General features: G+C 40.8%; 1 protein-coding gene across 11 annotated transcripts in view; it reads right to left on the bottom strand.

The window, feature by feature from the left end:
* Positions 1–20,686, bottom strand: part of BBX (BBX high mobility group box domain containing) — a 290,971-nt gene extending 270,285 nt beyond the window's left edge. For 6 of the 11 annotated variants that reach the window (XM_081235761.1, XM_081235756.1, XM_081235762.1 and 3 more), the window contains exon 1: positions 17,225–17,296. Coding sequence is in view for 4 of the 11 variants with exons in the window: in XM_081235758.1 (XP_081091884.1) it covers positions 16,503–16,549; positions 17,225–17,285 (108 nt within the window). In the remaining 7 variants the exon portion in view is untranslated. Of the gene's footprint in view, positions 1–16,502; positions 16,550–17,224; positions 17,297–20,007; positions 20,164–20,539 lie in introns of those variants that run through there. The other 5 variants (XM_081235758.1, XM_081235759.1, XM_081235754.1 and 2 more) reach the window with 3 other exon arrangements.
* Between the last annotated feature and the right edge of the window lie 318 nt (positions 20,687–21,004).

Below are 21,004 nucleotides of genomic sequence, written 5' to 3'. Positions count from 1 at the left end.
GCTTTCTTCACATTTAAAATGATGGATTACAGGCCTCCAAGATCATCTGCAATGTCCCTTCTAGAGCTCAAATTCTACTATTCTCTTTGAATGTAAATTATCTGAATTCTGGGACTTCCCTGGCAGTCCAGTGGTATAAGAATCCACGCTCCCACTGCAGGGGGCACGGTTCAATCCCTGGTCGAGGAACTAAGATCCCACATGCCGTGCAGTGAGGCCAAGAAAAAAAAGATTACAACATTAAAAAAAAAAAATTATCTGAATTCCAAAACTGTTTTCTTTTTTATATTTGCAGCACAATCTTATTTAAAAAAAAAAACAAAACAAAACACAGATATTTCACCTCTTAGAACACTATATACTACTACCTTTTTTAACTTTAGAAGTTTACTATATGCTTGGGATGACTTCAGAAATAATTAACAAGCAAATGTGAATATGGCAATGTGTTCGACAAGGAAGAGGTACTTTTATCCTGGGCCGGAACCTCAACATTACAATTCTACAGGAGCCAAGACGGGTACAGGGCACTACGCAGTGGTACAAAGGCCGTGCTGGCAGCACAAGGGGCAGTGTAAGGGAGAGAGTGAGTAGGAGCGTGGCCTCCTGAGAGTGAGCTGGAATGCAATGCCAGCTCCACCACTTACCGGAAGAATGACCTTGGGCATGTTGCCGAGCCTCTGAGACTCAATTCCCTCATCTAAAATGGAGATGATAATTCCTCCTTCACAGGCTGTTTCAAGGTGGAAAGAGAGGGACCACTGGATTCAACCGCTTAAAAACTGAGGGTGGGGAGGAACTCTACCTAATTATCCTCATGATTTTTAATTTCATACCTCATTTTAAATGAAAAGCCAAAGTAACGTTCGCAGTTTCTAACCCCTTCCATCTTTATACGCTTTCTTCAATAAACACATGCTCTGGCTTTTCTTTAAACTGTGATTCTTCAACAAACTTCTTTATCCATTAATACTACACCGTGTCCCAGAGTTGGTATAAATATTCAAAATCAAATTATGAAAATTAAATGGAAACAAAAGGAATCTGTAGAAATAAATATTTTAAATAAATTTCTTTTGTGTCAGACCTTAAATCTATTAAATAAAGAAAAGGTTTGGGAGATCTAATGTAATCAACCTTTTATCATTCTCCCACATTACAATACTTAAGTAGGCCTCTTTACTCTTAGGGAACTTTGAGACAAGATCCTAACAAATAAAACTTTTCTACTATGCAAAATATGAGTTGAATAATTGATCCTGTCGTTATTTTTGGATAGAAATATCTTCTCTTGTAAAGTTGGCAGCAGTGCCATATTGAATTCTCTAACTGGCCTGTGAAACGTTCCTTTTCTCCAGAGTGCCAAGTTAAAATGCCTTTTAAATTTAAAAAGAAAAAAACTTTAGCACTTCCCATCACTTCTTTGAAAACACCAGTTGATATCACATTATAATATATGTCCTAGAAATGGGTGTAGCTTAGATATTCAGATATCAATTCATATTTTCCAATTAATTTTCATTACAGTTTCAGAAATATGTCTCACAGGAAAAAAAATGGCCCCAACACATAATCCAAATCTCACTTAAGAATCCTAATATACACTTCAAAGCACATTCTTTGTCCCTGTGTGGTTGCTATGCATTTAATTTTCCACCACAAGCTGTAAAAAAGTTAAGTCAAATGGACAATCGTTCCACATGATCTGAGAACGCTTATTTAAATACACAAACAGATTTAAATACACCAGAAATTTACGGCCCATTCCACTGATATTTTATAGCCCACAGGACATTGACAATTAAACAACCATATTGTCTATGCCACTGCCATTCCAGGTATTTACAATAAGTTATCAGGTTGAAAGTAAGAAAAGAAAAAAAAAATCATAGTTTAAATAAGATAAATTCTGCTCTTCACCATGGGCAGTTCTCCAGAGGAATGGCCAGAATACAGGGTTTTTTGTCTCAGGGGAGCTACTGCAAACTCAGTAACTCGGGTCCAGCCACTTGACAACATTGAACCTGTTTCCTCATCTGCAAAAATGGGACTAATGATACCCTCCTATCTACTTCACAGCATAAAGAGCAAATAAGATGTCAGTGAAATCACAGTGTAAACTCTAGATTGCAATATCAAGTGTAACATATATTACTCTTGTGTCTTTAAGGGTGACAAATTTACAATAAAGAAAGACTTGACGACTAATGGCCAAAAGGATGAGAGCAAAGAAGTTGTAACAGTTTAAGTCTTTATTTGGAGACTATGCTAAAGATGCAGGAGGGCTCTCAGAGGAAATTTTTATTCAGCTCTAGGAAGCCTGGGCAGACTAAACTGTTTTTGTAAGGGCAAAGGGGAACTCGCTGTGCTTTCTACAAGACATCAGAAATGCAAATTAGAGCATAGTAATTTATTAATTGTGCACATGTGAAACTGCTTTAAATAAACATGCCCTAAATGAGACTGAACTGCAGAGGGGGTAACGGGGTACCTGTCTTGACTGGTGTGTCAGAGCCAAAGAAGGATGCCTTCGTCTGGCCAGCTTCTAAAGGAGAGAGCTAATGCCATAGCTGCTTCTCAGGGGAAATGTTTGTGCTCCCCAACTCTGACAACACTCAATAAAATGCATGACAGGTTTATTTTATGATCACAAAACTAGAATTTTTACCACCTTTTTTTTTAAATGTATTTATTTACTTATTTATGGCTGTGTTGGGTCTTCGTTTCTGTGCATGGGCTTTCTCTAGTTGTGGCAAGCGGGGGCCACTCTTCATCATGTTGCGCGGGCCTCTCACTATCGGGGCCTCTGTTGTTGTGGAGCACAGGCTCCAGACGCGCAGGCTGAGTAATTGTGGCTCACGGGCCCAGTTGCTCCGCGGCATGTGGGATCTTCCCAGACCAGGGCTCGAACCCGTGTCCACTGCATTGGCAGGCAGATTCTCAACCACTGCGCTACCAGGGAAGCCCCCTTTACCACCTTTTAAAGAGGAAGTCTGAATAAGAAAATTCCAAAAACAGGAGGAAAAATACAAAATACGTTGTTTTATTTATTTGTAAATAAATTCAGTCCTAATTGAAATAGCATACATGAGGGTGATCCATGACATATGCCAGCATTAGTGGTGAGGGAAGAAGGTATAGGATGATAGCTTATAAAAAATAATTCTATCACAAACCCCATTTTCTTCATTGATAATGTGTCAATAGAAGTATGTTAATAATGACATTTAAATAAACAGCTAAATATGATTTGGCAGTTGTGGTCACCAGAGCACCTCTGTGCAGGCAATACTGCCAAGGCTTAAAACCATGTCTGCGTATGAGGTAATCCCAGAATCGTTGGCTTTGCTTCAATCAGGGCAGGATTCATTTACAGGCCTCTGATATTTACACTAATCCATTCCTGTACCTTGAAGAATCTCCTATATCTAGTACATAGTATAAAACAGAGCAATTTAACATAAATGAATCAGACACCTTCTATACTGTTCTACAAACTGTGGGTACAAAGATAAGTAAAATCTAGATCTTACTGCTTAAGAGGGTCACAGTTTTTAAGATCTGAGGCTACCAAAGCCATTCCTCTGAGATTTTCTTACTAACACTGTGACCCCCTCCCCCCACTGGCTGTATTTTTGGCCAGTCTATCTCCATATACTGTCCTGCTCTAGGGGACCTCCTGGAATTTACCTTTTCATGCCCATCTACGGCCTCTGGCAGATACCTCATGCTGAGCTACACACTGTCCACCCCCTTAACTCAGTCAACTAATATTTTTTTAGTCCCTACACTTTTATAGGTATGGGAGATACAGCAACAAACAAAAATTATCTCTATTCTTATCAGATCCCTCAGGCTGAGCTAGACTCTGTCCTCATCCCTACAAATCAGCCTAATTCTGCCTATTCATTCAACAGTATCCACTGCACTCCTACCATGATCTAGGTGCTGAGGATACGGCAGTAAGCAAAACAAAGTCCTTGAGCTCATGGAATTTATGGAAATTTGGTGCGACACTGCTCAATTTTGACCTATGGTCTCCAAAATGGGGTTCCTGAGCCCCAAAACATGAATAAGAGCCCACTGGAGTAGGTAAGAAGGAAATAATATAATTTGTCTTTACATTCAAATAATATAATTTTTCTTTACATTTCTTTACATTCAAATTCTTTACATTTATTTTTTATTTCTAAGCATTTATATTTTATTACATTAAATAATATATTAATAGCCCAGTATACGTAAGTTATAAATAAATGTACAGATATTGAAGATATATGCTCCAATTCTTTTACTGAAGGGAATAGCACTTAAAAAGTCCGGAGACCACTGGCTTGGATGATGACACAACTGCAGGGAACTGTTTGGCCAAGATGGGGTTAGCCTGGGCTTTCCAATAGCCTGGTTCATTTTTCTCTGATAGACCCAAGTAAGCATTTTGGCAAGGATGACTACACATTAAGCTAAACAACCAAAGTTCACGTCCATCCCGATTTCCCTCCCTAATTATCTCCTAACAACAATATACTCATCATCCCTGTGTTCCATGGATATTATAGCATCTTTATTTTCTATTCCACATTTGGTATGTGTGTGTCATTACGATACTAGAAACAACCTGAAGCCAAAGCTACTACCATTTTATTCTGCAAGCCCCAGAATTCCTAATCCAGCTTTACACATAATGGGTAGTCAATAAACACATGCTATATAAAATAAAGACAACTGAATACATGGAACCCAGAATTACCAAACAGATATGATAGAGGCCAGTCATTTGCTTTACCAAAGATTGATCTCCTTTATAATGATCAGTACTGTATCCCTTTAAGCAACTCCCCTCTGTGTAACTTTACAGATCACTGATTACTATTAGGACCTGGCAATGGTAAAGCTTCAAGTAACCACTGCTAATTGAAGATCAATTAGAAATACTTATGAAATGTTCTGAAATGATAGTTTGTCAATAAGAATACATAGTTAATTTTGAAAAACTAAATAAGTCAAAACTTTTCAGGAAAACATCTTTAACGATGAAAAGTACCAATCACCCTAATACTTATGACTTATATATTAGACTTCATGATCTAGCTGTATTTGAAATATATGTCAGGAATGATATATATTGTTACCTTAAAAAATATTAACGAAATAAAATCCACCACTGATTCATGATCACAGTTCCTTATGTAGTAAACTCACCACTATGTGTGTGAGACCAGATCCTCAGATATATAACTCTACGCCCACTCCTCAAGACCCATTCCCAAGACCTTTCAAGCTACAGAAGGCTTTTGTATGGATTTAAATTTATGCAGAGGCTGTATGTAGAAAATCATTAAAACTTTTTAAAACCCTGGGCCTTACAACAAATCTGAACACGTTGTCTGGGACAACTAAGAATGTATAGCACCAAATGAGACAAGAATGCATATCCATATACAAAATTTATTTAAAAATTCATTATTACCATGAGGGCTGGTAAATAAGATCCGAATAACTGTACTTCCATGATGCCAAACAGCCCCGTGACAGAGAACGGAAGAAAGACTAACAAACCACTCTTCTGTGTGTCTCCGTTCCTCTTTGCTTCTTTAATGTAAACATTAGGGTCATTATCAATGTTGTGAGCTTATGAAGAAATATTTTCCCAGATCAGTTTCTTCCTTATGATTTCACTTACGAATGTATTTGCTTGTTATTAAAGCACCCAGGGTTGGCATCTGGAACACTGAGCATTTTAGAAACAAAGTTTTAATCTAAACTGTGTTGATGTCCAGAAATGACCAGTCAAAAGGGAGCCATAAATAAAACTGGGTGAAAATGCATACATTCTGAGGCGTAATAAACATAAAAGTCATGATTTTAAAAAGCGATACTGAAGGTCTGATCAAGTCAAAGGGAAATCCAAAGACCAGAACCCAGATTACCAAACATAAAAGAGAAAGAGGACCAAACTCATGTGTGCCCTCCCGGTCATGGCTTACTAAGCCATGAGAGAAACCACAGCTGTAAATACAGGTTGAAAACATCCAGGAAAACCTGAAAATTGCTTGATGGAAGCATTGGGCATAATTTTTAATCTATAATCTCTCATGGATAGAAAAGTACATTTTTACCTCTTTAGAATCTCACGTGTGTTTAATAACTGGGCTTGAGATCTTATTAATATATATATTTTTTTAACCAGTATAATTTATCTAAGTAAGAATAAGTGTTAGCTATAGTAGTTTATAATATTTTTATTGGAATGTGAACACAGTTCAAACTTATTCTGTTCACTATACTTTTAACATGATTTGGTATACAGTACATGGAATCCTCAAACCCTTCCCTTTACTTCAAAAGTGTTGTCATTACAGATTGTGACATTAATAGCAATAAATAAAAAAGTAAAAAATAAATAAATAAAAACAAAGTCCAAAACTCTTGAATGAAACATAACAATATAAATTGAAAACTTCATCAAAAAAAAAATTCACTGGCTTTTGAAATAGACTAAAAGCAAAAAGAATGTACTAATAAGTAAATAAAAGCCAAATCAGGGTTAAAAGTCTAATTTTTCAAATCCACCCCAGTGCTTGGGCCAAACTAGTTTACAACCCTAATGACAATTAGGACAAATACAGTGCCACAGGAAGAAACCCCTGCTGTATTTCAATGTCAGCTCCTACGTTGGAATTAGCCAGTTTTTTAGTGGTTTTTACTCAGTACTATTTTAGGCCATATCTGTTAGAACAATTAGCACAGAATAATTTACGTTATGTATATTTACATCTACTGGACTTTTCCAGCCAGTAGAAGACACTTACTTTAAGGATAAGGGTTGTTCTATACTCATCTTTTATATCCTCAAAGTTTAAATCAGCATCAATACACTGTAAGTACCTAATCCATGACCAGTGAATTAAATCAGTAGTAGTTTTTGCTACCTGAATCTCACCTACATTTGACCAAATTATTTAACATGCAAAATGGTCTTTGAACATGACCCAAGAAAGCAAGTCAAAAGAAAAGTGTCAGATGCCATAAAACATACTCAGTTTACCAGCCTATCTGAATGAGAACAGTATGGAAGTGGTTTATTGTGGGGGGATGAAAGACAAGAAATGGAAAGCCTGACACACCCCGGGCAAAGCATCATGCAGCTAGAACCATGCACGAGCACTCTTCGTAAGATTATCATCCACAGGAGCTACTTTGCCAAAATAGGAAAATACCCTATTTCTATGTTTCATGGATCAGGGAAAAAGAAAAGCCATTTAAAAAGAACAAACTTTTTATCTTCTATATCTGAATTGGGCTCTGACTTTGCTGAATTTGTAAAGAAAAGAGAACTTAATTTCAGATGAATAGGGCTCTTAGTACAAAAAAAGCAATGTGTTACTTTGTATTTTTTTAAATGATTTGTTACTTGTATAGAAATGTGTAATTTATAAAATCTTTTCTACTTATCATAGCAGAAATAAGTTTCTTAGGTAAAATAAATCAAACGTACCCATAGACCACTTTGAAAACTGGTAACTTTTGATTAACCCTCTAATCCACGTTTGCTCATTAAGACACTGAAATGAAGTCTATGAATCTGCTTATTAATTTTTTCCACAAATACTGAATTTCTTTTCAAAGCAAATGCCAGAAAACTATTTTATAACACTATCCATGTTAAATTGTTAAATTCCTTTTGTAAAATATATTCAGATTAAGTACTTAAAAGTACCAGAGTAGGGCTTCCCTGGTGGCGCGGTGGTTGAGAGTCCGCCTGCCGATGCAGGGGACACGGGCTCGTGCCCCAGTCCAGGAAGATCCCACATGCCGCGGAGCGGCTGGGCCCGTGAGCCATGGCCGCTGAGCCTGCGCGTCCGGAACCTGTGCTCCGCAACGGGAGAGGCCACAACAGTGAGAGGCCCGCGTACCACAAAAAAAAAAAAAAAAGTACCAGAGTAAAAACATACAGAATATTCAGTGAGAAAAACTCATGATGAATGACGATTGCTACTGACATACCAGAGGAATTAATAAGTAGTGAAACCAGTAACTGTTATTAGGCACTTCTGTACTAGATATACCAAACAGAAAGAAAGTTCACTAAATATCAATTTATAAACTAAGTTTGAAGCCGGTTTTGTCTTTGACTGTGACCTCACAGATGAAAACTGACAGCTGGCCCCAGCTCAGAGACTTTCTCATCTACCTCTCTCAAGACTGATAAGAACAGTGTTCCAAGCCCTATCACTTCAAAATGAAGACGATTTCTCTTTTGGGAGAAAGAAAAATTGGAGGGAATTCTTGGCTAAAAGTTGTCTCAAAACTTTCATTTCTAACCTTTTGGAATGCGGTCCTCAAGGCAGGTAAATACAAGACAAGCCCAGGAGACAGTGGCACTGCAGACAGGCATTCTAAGCCTGGCACAGCCACTTGCTAGCTGTGTGACCTCAGACAAACTACTTAACCTAAGACTTAGTTTCCTCCTCATTAAAACAGGGTCACCTCTCATCAGAAAGTTTTTGTGAAAAATCAACTAAGTAGTAAAAATAAAACTTGTACTGATACTTCATAAGGCAGCCCTCAGTCCAAATATCTTTCTCCCGAGGGGTACAGCTCAGTGGCAGAGCATCTGACTGCAAATTATCTTTCTCCCTTCCTCCCAAAGAGAAGTACTATTTGGGCAACTCTTCTAAAAACTGCTTTCAATTTTCCCTTAAATATAATTGAAACCATGTAATCACACTATCACCTTAAAAAACAAAAATGATTGGATAAGGAACTTACTTCATAAAAACAACAGGTGCCTTTACTTCACAGAGCCCTGCTAAAGGCTCCATATGATCCCTTCCTAACTGACACATACGTAGAGACTGTGTAAGTCTCCAATTCATATATCAACAACTTCATGATAACGTGTAGGGATGAATACTAAAAGGACTCAAAAACTACAAGCAAATCTTTAAAATCAAATAATGGTAAATTAAAAAAAGTTCAACCCCGCATCCCATTCTCAGACATTTCTAGGCAGTATCCCAGATGCACATTAGTGAATATAATAATCAGCTGAGAGAAACAGGACGGAGAGATAAAGGGGGAGGGGAGGGAGGAGAGGGAAGGAAGAATGGGAGAGAATGAAACAAATAGTAACTTCAGTAACTCAAAATATAATCAGAGTTTGACAGCTGGGTGTAGAGAATTATTTTCTCATTTTGTTACATGCTCCATCCACCACATTCCCTTTGCAGTCAGTGAGAACTCTACCCTTGGGTGAGTTTTGAGAGGTGCACCAAAAGCTGGAAAACAAGTCAGCATTTTTTATTATTAAAAGAATCAGCACTGCTAATAAGACTCCCTCTGAATTACTCAATCTGTATGTAGCTTTCCTACACCAAAGGATGTAGTCAAATCAACAAATAATAAAAGACAGAAAACTTTCTTTAGCCATTAACAGTTTTAATCTACCAAATGAAGACTGATTTAAGTCTTACCATAACAATAGCTCAGATACAGCTATTACTTTATTCCTAGGGTGTCATATAGACTCTTCCTCACATACTTTTCAATTTTTATAGTGGTTTTTATAGGAAATTAGAAGTACAGATGAAAGATCTTGACTCAGCGTTTCACAGTTAATTACTGAAAATAAAGATACCTAGAACCTCTACAAAACAATACAACCCAGAAACATTCTCACCTGAGAGCAAATTTGCAGAAAACATTTTCTATTTTTACTTTTCTGATAGAAGGAAAGAAACATGCAAGTAGCAAAGTAATAAAGGAAATATAACCCCTTCATGAAACTTCTCCTAAGAGTAAAACATAATGAAAGTAACCTAAATTTTGTTCACCATTATGAGAAATGTTCAACTTGGTAGAAATTTCAAACGTTACAGCTATCAGTGTGTTTGTGTTTGCTTAACAAAACTAAAAATTACAACAACCAAAAAAGATTCACAATGTCAAAATGGATAGACGAGGTTCAACTAGTGTGTGTATGTGTGTTTAAGCTTTCCTTATCAAAATTAGCAAAAGGATTTTCATTGAGTTAAATCGGTAGGAATACCAGATAATTTCACGCTGTGGACTAAGGAAGTTAATACAATGGGATCACAATCCCTTATACGAAACCCTTAGGTCCAATGTTTCAGATTTTTGTGGGCTTTAAAAGCATATAGTATATTTTATGTAACATTCCTAGTCCAATCTAGGATAGGGCCTCATAATCAACCATACTACTTACTACTTCTACAGCAAAATACATGAATATTCTAAGTGGGCTTTAAAAACTATTTTAAACAGGTCCATGACACTCTGGGTCAGGTTTTGCCACCAAGTGAGTTTTGATGTCAAACTTTTGGAGGAAAAAAACTTTTTAGTTTTTCAGAGATTTTTTTAGATAGAGGATTGTGAAGGTATATCCAATACCACTACAGATCAAGATACAAAGACAGTTTATTTATTTATTAGAGATGAAAAAGTATGGCAAATTAAAATTTAGCCAAGTAGGAAGATGTTCCTGGCAAATCTATCCTTACAAGTTAGGAAATACAGGGAATTCCCTGGTGGTCCAGTGGTTAGGACTCCACGCTCTCATTGCCAAGGGCCCGGGTTCAATCCCTGGCTGAGGAACTAAGATCCTGCAAACCACACAGTGTGGCAAAAAAAAATTAATTAACTACTTAATTAATTTTTTTAAGTTATAAAAAACAAAGTTATTTAATTTTAATTTATTCAAATAAAGTAAATGAACATTGAGACTACTTAAAAATGTCTTAAGTTAGAAGCAGTGAGTATTCAAGTTTGAGAACCCTGGTACTTGCAGTCTTTTGCACTTCCTTTGCACTTAACCACAGGTTGCATTTCCCCTGGCTTTTGATTTTCACATTGTTCAAGATTTCAGGGATTTGGAGTATTTCCCATTCATCTTCTCCTTAGTATGTCCCTCTTTTTTATTTAAGTGCCATTTTGCGCGATGTAATTTGTTACACACTTCGGATATAATGCTTCTCAATCTTCATGCCTTGACACAAAGGTAAGTTTTAATTGGTTGTGAGGAGTGCCCCCAAGTAATTAGTTATGAAAAGTTAAGGTACCACAGTTTATAAAGGATTTTACATGTGTATATATGGGTGTATTTAAGGTTTTCATCATAATAACATCACTCTTACTTGTATTCTGATATACTTTATTGATAGGGAAAGAAGTGGCTTTATCACACTGTGAACTACCTATAAAACCGACTGCATGGGACTTCTCTGGTGGTTCAGTGGTAAAGAATCCGCCTTCCAAGGCAGGGGATGCGGGTTCAATCCCTGGTCAGGGAACTAAGATCCCACATGCCGCGGAGCAATTAAGCCCAAGTGCCGCAACTACTGAACTAGCGCGTCTCAACTAGAGAGCCTGCATGCCGCAAATTACAGAGCCCACATGCCCTGAAGCCTGCAAGCCACAACTAGAGAAGAGAAAACCTGCAAGCCCCAACTAGAGAGAAGCCCGCGCGCCTCAACGAAAGATCCCTCATGCCTCAGCGAAGATCCCAACCACCACAACTAAGACCCGAGGCAGCCAAAAATAAAATTAAATAAATAAATAAATAATAAATCTTAAAAAAAAAAAAAACTGCATAATTTATCTATGTCTATAACCAGGGAAATCATAGTGTAAACATTAGTTGCATGTGTCTTGATAGAAAAGAGAATTGACGCTCTAAGACATTCCAAGATGTATCAAAGTCACCAGAGGGAATGTCCAGTGCTGTCAACTAACCACTCTGAATTGTGTACTGTCCTGTGCTATGTCGTTTTAAAGCGGTGGGAGAATCATTGCCCCAACTTGAAGGAGCACTGTACTTAAATGTGGCGTGCCTCAGTTGTTTTTTTCTTTTTTTCCTCCTGGTTATTCTTATTATTTCCTTCAGTAAACAACTTGTTTGTCCAGCACCTCACATCCAGTTAAAAATGCACCAGTGTTTCATGATATCAGAGTTGAAAATTACTTTGGAGGAAATAAAAATTAAAAGGCACAGCCTTGTGAAATTTCAAACTTAGTGGGAGTTGGGGTGAGATGAGATGTATTGAATAACTATAAATCATATACTATTGAGTGCTGACTGTGGATAAGGGTCATTACAGACATTATTGTCTAATGTAATTCTCATTCTGCTGCATGGTAAATATTAAGATGCCCTTTTTCACATATGATAATGGAAGTTCATTCTGAAGTGACATGCCCAAAGTCCCTCAGCTTATAAGCCAGAGAGGCAGCAAGAGTGAAACCCAGGGCTCTTTGGCTGCAAAGCCTCTGCTCTCTGTACTATACCTGCTACTATGGGACATCTACAGAGTGTGATGAGGGCCCTCTGAGTATTGTAAACATGCTGACTGAAATACAGCCATAGAATCTTGAGGCTCTGGAAGAGACCTCAGCAGTAAATGAACTCTAAGCCCACATTCAAGTATGTGACTCCATTCAATCTTTAGCCATCAGTCCCTAATACCAGAGTTCCTCAAAATATGTCAGAGGACTTCACACCTGCTTCACAATCACTGCAGTACCGTTAAAATGCAGATTCCTGGGCCCTATCCCAGACACACTGAATCAGAATATGAGGATGGGGCCTGGGAAATTCCATATTTTGCAAGCAAAACTGGTGTTTTTTAAACTGTAAGTCATAAAACAAATTTAGTGAATGACACCCTGTATTTTTTTTAATAAAATTGTTTGGAACAGATTAGATTTATAAAGATTAGATAGGAATAGGAATCATTAGAGCACTGCTCTTAGTACTGTTTCAGGAAACTTTCGTTCCAGGTTTTTTTATGTGGATTGGAATATAAAAGGTATTTCTTACCACAGACCTCAAAAACATTTGAGAAATACAGCTGCTTTAAACAACTTTTATCCTCATTCTTATTTGTCCTTTGAAATAAGTTATCAACCTTTTTTAAAATTATTCCCTTTATAAAATATCCAAACTTCTATGTCCTTTTCAGGATCTCAGTTATTCCAATCCAGGAGTTTCTGTTTTATTCCCTGATCTTTTCACCCAAGGGCTATATTTAACTACTGCTTTAATTATTTAATCAATATTTTACAATATTTTTCATTTTTCTAAGATTTCATAAAATCCAATTCATTCTTAATAATTTTTACTTTGTATTTTACACAACCTCCTCACTATCTGAAGTTATTTTACTATCTAGATCCTGGAACTACCTCACATATTTTAACTTATTAAGTTTATATTTTGGAAGGTGTGTCAATGCTTCATGGTCTATATTTAATCCTTTAAGTCTTTCATTCCCTTAGTCTTTCATTTTCTATTTATATATACTATTAGATAGAATTCTTTACTGGCGTGTCTTCTTTTGAATTTCCATTGTGTAACTGGTACTTATTTCAATTTTCACTTTATCTTTTTCTTTGAAAGAAAAAAAGAAAAAGGAAAGAAAACAATCCCCATTAAGACATGAGGATTTTCTGGGTATATCTTTACACTTATAAAATGATGTTCTGGCATTTTAAGAAACTATAATTGCCTTCTAAGGGATAATATGAACACATATGAATGTTGAGTGAAGCTGAACTCAAAAAGTGCTTTCTTCAGGTATGACTTAAAATACAGAAATCTCTACAATTCGACACAGTATGTGATGACTGCCCCTGAGGTAGTACAAACCCACTGATGGAATTACAGTCACAGAATATTCAAGCTGGAAGAATGTCCATTCAGTCATTAGCTTTAGTCCTTACCACCTTTGGAGCAGTGTTTCTCAAAGGGTAGCTGAGGACCTCCTGCATCCAATTTACTTGGGGCACATGATAAAAATGAAGCAGTGGGACTTCCCTGGTGGTGCAGTGGTTAAGAATCCGCCTGCCAATGCAGGGGACATCGGTTCTAGCCCTGGTCCGGGAAGATCCCACATGCTGCAGAGCAACTAAGCCCGCACGCCACAACTACTTGAGCCTGTGCTCTAGAGCTCGAGAGCCACAACTACTGAGCCCGTGCTCTAGAGCTCGAGAGCCACAACTACTGAAGCCCACGCACCTAGAGCCCCCGCTCCGCAACAAGAGAAGACACGGCAATGAGAAGCCCGTGCACCACAACAAAGAGTAGCCCCTGCTCGCCGCGACTAGAGAAAGCCCACATGCAGCAACGAAGACCCACCGCAGCCAAAAATAAATAAATAAATTATTTTTTTAAAAAGTGAGGCAGTGAAATTACAATGTTTTTATAATTTGGGTTTGTTTTCATTTCATAGTGAGAGGAAGGAAGCTGACTAAAAATATAGGAGAGATACCACTCAGACCTATTTTAAAAGGTGCCCTTGGTGGTGAAATGTTGAAAAACAAGGTGGATTTCAAACTACGAGTTCAAGAAAAGTGTCTTCTTTTTAAGATAAATACTTGCTTAAGTTTAAATTTTAAAATATAGGTATGCCACACTGGTGGTGATGCAATATGCCAAAATTAACTGCCTGTATTTAGTAATGCAGAACATTTAAAAACACAATCTTAAACATTTCTGCACTCTTGCAAGAGACTAATAATTTCAGGGATTTCTGTTAGTACAGTAAAAACAGGCACATCTATAATGAGGCTATTTTCAAAAAGTTCTTTTAATAGGGTTGTACCGTGAAGTCTTTTATTACTTCTATTAAAGATGTCTAATATTAAAGTAATTGATATTCATGGTAAGATCCCATTAAAACTATGGCCCTTGCTTTACCCATGCTCTTTATGAAATATAGGAAAATGTAAACATTAAGTATATTGGCTGATGATTAATAATTAAAAATTATGTTTGTAATTTTACTGAAAAATATGGCTGTATAAATACTTTAGCTGCTGAATTAGGTTTTCATGAGTTGTGCCACATTTTAAGGCTGTTGTTCCTTCTTTAACTATATACAAAAACATTATCAATTACATAGTTATTTACAGCACAAGCAAACCATAATTATATGCTCATCCTAGCTTTCACTCAAAGCTATGTTATAAATTCAATGTCTAAACAAATCTGTTCCAATGGATGAAGTATAAAGATCAGGTCTATAAGGTCAAAGACAGTATACACTTTTCAAGTTGTATAGCAGAGCTATATATACATTAAAAGCAGAGCTACCTCACAAACTCCTAAACCTGGAACTTTTAAAAAAATTTTTGGATATAAAGATCAAGGTGGATATAAAAAAAAGAAAGGTGTCAAAATTTCAAAATTTGTTAGAATCTTAGTCCCTAGGGGAAGATTCTACCTAAATCCGCCACAGTACCTCCAAAGACGTACCACTAAGAAACAACATAGATGGACCCCCTTTTTGATAGCTAGCTTTAAATGTGAAATGCAAATTAAGACTTCATCTTCAGAACTTAACAGAGATATGCAGAATAATAAAGTGAGAAGTTTGAAAACTCTTGGCAATGTAGAAGCAAAACCTTTATCTAAAATCTTATTTTGAAAATTAAGCCTCAAACCTAATAAATACATTTTAGATGCAAATAACTTGTAATTCATTGTCGGCGTGACTTTTAATATTACTACTTCAAATTTTATACTACAAAAACTACTCTGACTTCAAAGACCAAGACTTTTCTTGAAAACATTGTTTTAATGAAGCAGTTATTCGATATCTCAAAGAAATGCAAGAGCTCATCAGATCGCTTTTATTCTGGAAATTACCTATTCCCATTTTAAATTTTGAATTGGTCAAATATATTTCCATGGCGAAAGAACTAGCCTTAAAAGTTTGCTCCAGTGAACAAAATAACGTGCCTCACATGTATAAATGTGGTGTTCTTCAGTAATCAGGAATGCATTTTGAATACTCTTGCCATATGTTCAAAAATGAAAAACTTCTCTTGCAAAGAAGCTTTAAAAAAAAAATCAAAGACACTGAAATCCACATATTTTGGTGTGCCCTAAATTCATTTTACAGACCCATCTCATTCTGACCACTCCAATTGGCCTGTTATGCATGTGACATATTAGGAGGCTCTTCTATCTGAAATAACACGATATTTTACATTCCATTAAAAAATGCTGGACACAGAACTTCTATTATATATCATCTAAGGTTCTCAACAATGTCAAAGTACATTTTGCTACCATACAGAAACTACCAGAGAGGCCTGGCCTTCAAAACTCAATTCCTCTCAATACTAAGACAATCTTTTAGTAACATACACAATATGCCAGCAAGCCAGGAAACAAAATAAGGTCCCTTTTCTTTTTCTTTTACGGAAAACTGAATTCAAGTCCATTTTCATTCACAAAATACAGTCTGTCTTCATTATGGTAATATTACAAAGCACCAAAGCTGATTTACACAATTTCGTACAACCAGTTTTCTTAACGTATCAGCAACTTAGAGTACCTGAGGTGTTTCTGACAATGGAGGGGCAAAATTACACATTGGTTTTCTGCAGTTTGGGCTCACCATGCGGCTCTCAAATGTTAAACCCTCAGTTTTCACCCAGAGGGTTACTTCTCACAACCAGACTTTTTAGGCACTTACTGTCCCACACGTTATTTCACCAACTTTTCCATTTGGGAGGCATATATCTGAAAAAGGCACTTAGTGTCAGATTTCAAAGTTGCTATTTATTATATATACAGACTGTTAAAATGCACTCAATTTCTCCAAATATATAAATTTTGACAAAAATTACTATCTATTAGGACAGTTATTTGCCTTTTGAATCAAGCTGGTACACTAAATGCTAGATTTACTATATTGCCCAGTCCACCCTCCCCCCACTACAAAGGTAACTGTCACAAACAGCACAAGTTCCCTAAGAAAAGAGAGCCCAGGAAAGAGTAAGCAAATGTCAGTCACTGTAATTTAGAGAGGTCTTCTGAGCAATGATTCCTTGGGTTTTTAGTAATTCTCTCTACTCACAAGCTACAATCTTTCTACAATATTATCTAGCATTAAATTTCCTAGGCCTTCAACTCTACATAAAATTTTATTATCAATTAAAAAACGTAAGTTTTCAAATGACACTTACTTGCAGGAAAATGCGAAATGCACATTTAAACTATCTTAAAATAACAATAACCATAGCTGAATTGTAAATACTAGAAATCATAAATTGACTTCTGCTATGGGAAACTCAGCAAGACAAGTTTCTGGGGTGCTGCAAACCCAATAAGGCATCTTCTTATGTGTACAGTAAGGACCCTTATGTCATTACTAATACCATCCAGCCTCCCTGTATGAAGAGTTTGCATACTTACCCAGGAAGGCAAACGGAAAGTACACAGGGAGGAAGATGAACTGCAGCAAAGCCTTTGTCATATGATAGTGACCTATAAAGTATCAAATAAAGGTACATCATCAGTGTGGTAGAGCTTTACAACTGAGTCCCAACTCCTGCAACATCTATGAAGGAAGGACCCCGAAACCCAGGAGTCCAGCTCCCCACCAACCCCTCCTTCTCACCATCCCCACCCCTACGCTGGAACTGTGGGGCAATAAAGGCAAAGAAGCTCCCTGTATTCAAAGGGCAGAGGCTGAGGGGAGGGTAGCCCAGCGGGCATTCTAGGGTGTCTCCAGCACACTTGCCCCCTACTCCCGGTATGTACAAGGCAGCTGATCCATCCTGCAAACCCAAAACCCACATCGTGATCATTCATCAACTTGCACAAGTGATCGCCGCCCCCAGGGCAAATGCACCAGGAACCAAATCATGGCAATCGATAGGCAGTCCGAGCCTCCCCGTGCCCAGGAGCCGGCAGGAGGTGGCAGGGCGACGGCAGCAAATCCAGCAGATCCAGGTAGCGCAGCCCTCAGCCCTGCAGACCTGGGCGGCCACAAATGTCGCCCCAACACCCGGCCCCGGTCACAATCCCGAGACTGGAGATCGGAACCGAGCGGGGAAACACATTCACCAGAGCCCCCGGCGTCAAGTGCAGGGCCACCAGGTCTTCGAGGTCGGGGTGGGGGGAGCTGGAAAACGGAGAGGGAGGAGGGGAGCGAGGGATCCCACCCCGGCTTTGTTGCTGGTCACCATCAAGTTTGCATCTTAGTACAAAATGTCGATCTTTAAGGCTGACAAGACAGAGGCAGAGGGAGAAAGAGAAAGGGAATAGAGTCCATCTTGCTTTGGGGAAGAGGGGGGAGAAAAAAAAATGAAGTGCAAAGCCCACACTCCGGGCGTAAAAGTCTGCTAAACACCTTTCCATAACGGAGGAGCAACGAGTGGGGTGTCCCCGTCCCCGTGCCCGCTCGAACTGGCGGCGGTCTGGACAGAAAACACCTCCTCCCTCTCCTCCTCTTCCTCCTCCTTCCCCTCCTCCTCCTCCTCCTCCCTCCCTCTCCTCCCTCTCCTCCTCCTCCCGCGGGCCCCGGCGAAGATCCCGCCGCCACCGCCGCTGCCTCCGCTGCCCCCCGGGGAGGCACAGCCGCTCCGCCCGGCGCTGCCATTCCGGGCTTGGACCGCGCGGCGCGCGTGGGGCCGGGAGAGGGGTGGCCGCGCGGAGACGTCCGCGCCGGGGACCCCCTGCGCCCCCTCGCCGCGGGCTGGCTACAAAAGTCGCGCGAGCCGAGGTGGCGGCGGCGCGCAGAAGAGGCGCGCGTGGGGGCCCCACGTCGCGAGTGGGCAACCCCAGGGGATGGCGAAGAACGCCCCTCCCCGCGCGGGGAAAGTACCCCGGTCCCCGGCAGCCCGGCGTCCGCGGCCGGGAGAGGAGAACTGGACGTGTCATTAGCAGGACAGGCAATGGTTTCAAAGCCCCAGGCCAATGACCATCAGCAGAGGCAGAGCTCGCTCCGTCCCCATCCCCCATCACCTCCACCCACCTTCCCCTTCGTACCCCCCCACCTCCACCCCACCTCGCGAAACTTTTCGGCGAGATCCACCTGGACTAATTTGTCCTCAAACAGTTAAAATATTGACTGGACCCTACACACCAGGAGGGAAGGGGAATGCACGCTTTATTTTCCTTTCTACCGAAAGGAAAGCAAAAAATAGCTTCTCTCTCCGTTTCTCCCTCTCCCCCCCCTCCCTGTCGTACATGTTGTGTCTTAGCTTTTTGCATCGTTTCGTTTTACCTTCCTCATTTAGCTGAAATGATCGCGGATTATTTCACACATAAACGTGTTCCAGATTCCTGGATTCAGGGTCCTTATAAATTACAGGACTCGGGTTTGGTCTCAGTTACGTTAAGTTTCATACAATACCAAAAATAAAAATAATAATAATAATAAATTGCTGAGGGTGAGCGAGCGAGACGAGGTGGAGGAGGAAAAGAAACCTCGAGTCTGATTTCTGTAATTTACTAGCGACCCGGATCGCAGCAAATAACAGGGTAACACGAGTGTGGCTTAAGAGGGCTGGGGAGCTCTTTCTAGAGGCATCGACCCCATCCCCGGATAAAGGATCTGCAAGTTTTCTGTCATCGCGACCATGCAATGCCATCACTTACCTTCAGAAATAAGACTTTAAACAGCCAAGGCCTTCCTCCTCCCCTCCACCACAGCACCCCCCCCCGCCAGCTTCGCTCTCTCCACCTTAAACTTATTGACACAACATAATCCCACATTCAAGCAAAATCCTGACACAGCCTCCCTCCTCCTCTTCCCCCCTCCTCTCTTCCCTCCCGTTCTCTCGTTCGCTCTCCCTCTCGTCCTCTCCGGTTTTCTCTCGCTCTCTCTCTTGCCCTCACCCCCCGCCCCCGCCGGCTTTCCCTCCCTCTTCTCTCTCCCCTTCTCCCTCGCCCTCTTCCCCCTCTCCCCCTATTCTTCCTCCTAGCCACTCTGGCACTAAAACAGCACTTTCTCTACTCGCCGCGCATTTGGTTAGGGGTGGGGGGGTGAGAGGGCACCGATCTCCGGGGCCGGAACACCCAAATCCCAACTCTCCAGATGAACGAGCAACTGGGCTGCTGTTCCCGGTCGCCGACGCAGACGAAACGTTCGATAAATCCACTGAGGGCTGGCTCCTTGTACCTTCCTCCCCTGCCCCGACTCCCCAGGCCCCACCTCCCCGGCAGCCGAGCCCAGGCTGGGCTCCACGTACTTTCGCCGAGATGAAGTTTGGGGCTCCCCAGGCGGCCAAGAGCCGCCCGCCGGCGTGAGGGCTCTGTTGTTGTTTTCCTCGGGCTGCTCCTGCCCGCGCCGCGGCTCCCGTGCCCCTCTCGGGCGGCGCTGCCTGTGTGCCGAGAGGTGCTGGTTGCAAACGCAGCCTGGCACCGGCTGGCCTACTACTCCCCAGACCGGCCCCCAGCCTCCCGCCCGCAGGGCACTGCCTTCGCGCCCCCCGCTCGCCGCCGGCGCGGCCGCGGCGACCCTCGCCCCCGACCTCTCCCGACGCAAAGTTTTGGCGGAGGGGTAAAGTGCCCGGGGAGCGGGCCGGCTGGCGGCGGCTCCGGACGCGCGGGGTTCCCTCAGTCTTCCTCAAGTCCAGCCTACCGGCTGCCGCCACAGCCGCCGCCGCCGCTGCTCCTGCCGCGGAGTCCTTGGGGCTGCAGCCCGGCGGCTCGCAAGTGAGTAGGAAAACAGAAAGTGCGGGGAGAGCGCCCGGGAAGGGCTGGGGATGGGGGGGCGCTTACCTCGCGGGCTCGCCGGGCGCGAGGGCGTGTGTGTGGCTCGCCCTCAGCGGCCAGTCAGGGGTTCTCTATGGGAAAGTGGAGAGAGAGGAGCTCGCGGAGCCGCTCTGCCTCCGCTTCACTGTACACTGCTCCACATACAGTACATGCAGCCAGGAGAGACTGAAAACACTCATTTTATATAAGGCAGCCTGCCATTGGCCCGCTTCGTGATGGACAGGCCGCGCGGCCAAACAGAAGGCCCGTTACACCCAAACACACGCACACATACACACATTTTACAGAGACACACAAAGATCATCACATTTTCTATTTTCTAATGTTCGGGACCTGTAGACAGTAGGAGAGGACAGGTAGAGAGGCCCAGCAGAGTGGGTTGCGAGCGAAAAACCCTGTCTGCACCAAGTTGCAAGGCTTGAAACTGGTGTCCTTTTGACTTGGGAGGGTTATAGTAATAAACTACAACTC

The sequence above is a fragment of the Mesoplodon bidens genome (assembly GCF_964165515.1).
Source record: "Mesoplodon bidens genome assembly, chromosome: 5".
In the NCBI taxonomy this organism is placed as follows: Eukaryota; Metazoa; Chordata; class Mammalia; order Artiodactyla; family Ziphiidae; genus Mesoplodon; species Mesoplodon bidens.
Note: the sequence above shows the minus strand (reverse complement) of the source record. Positions and strands in the feature narration are given on the sequence as shown.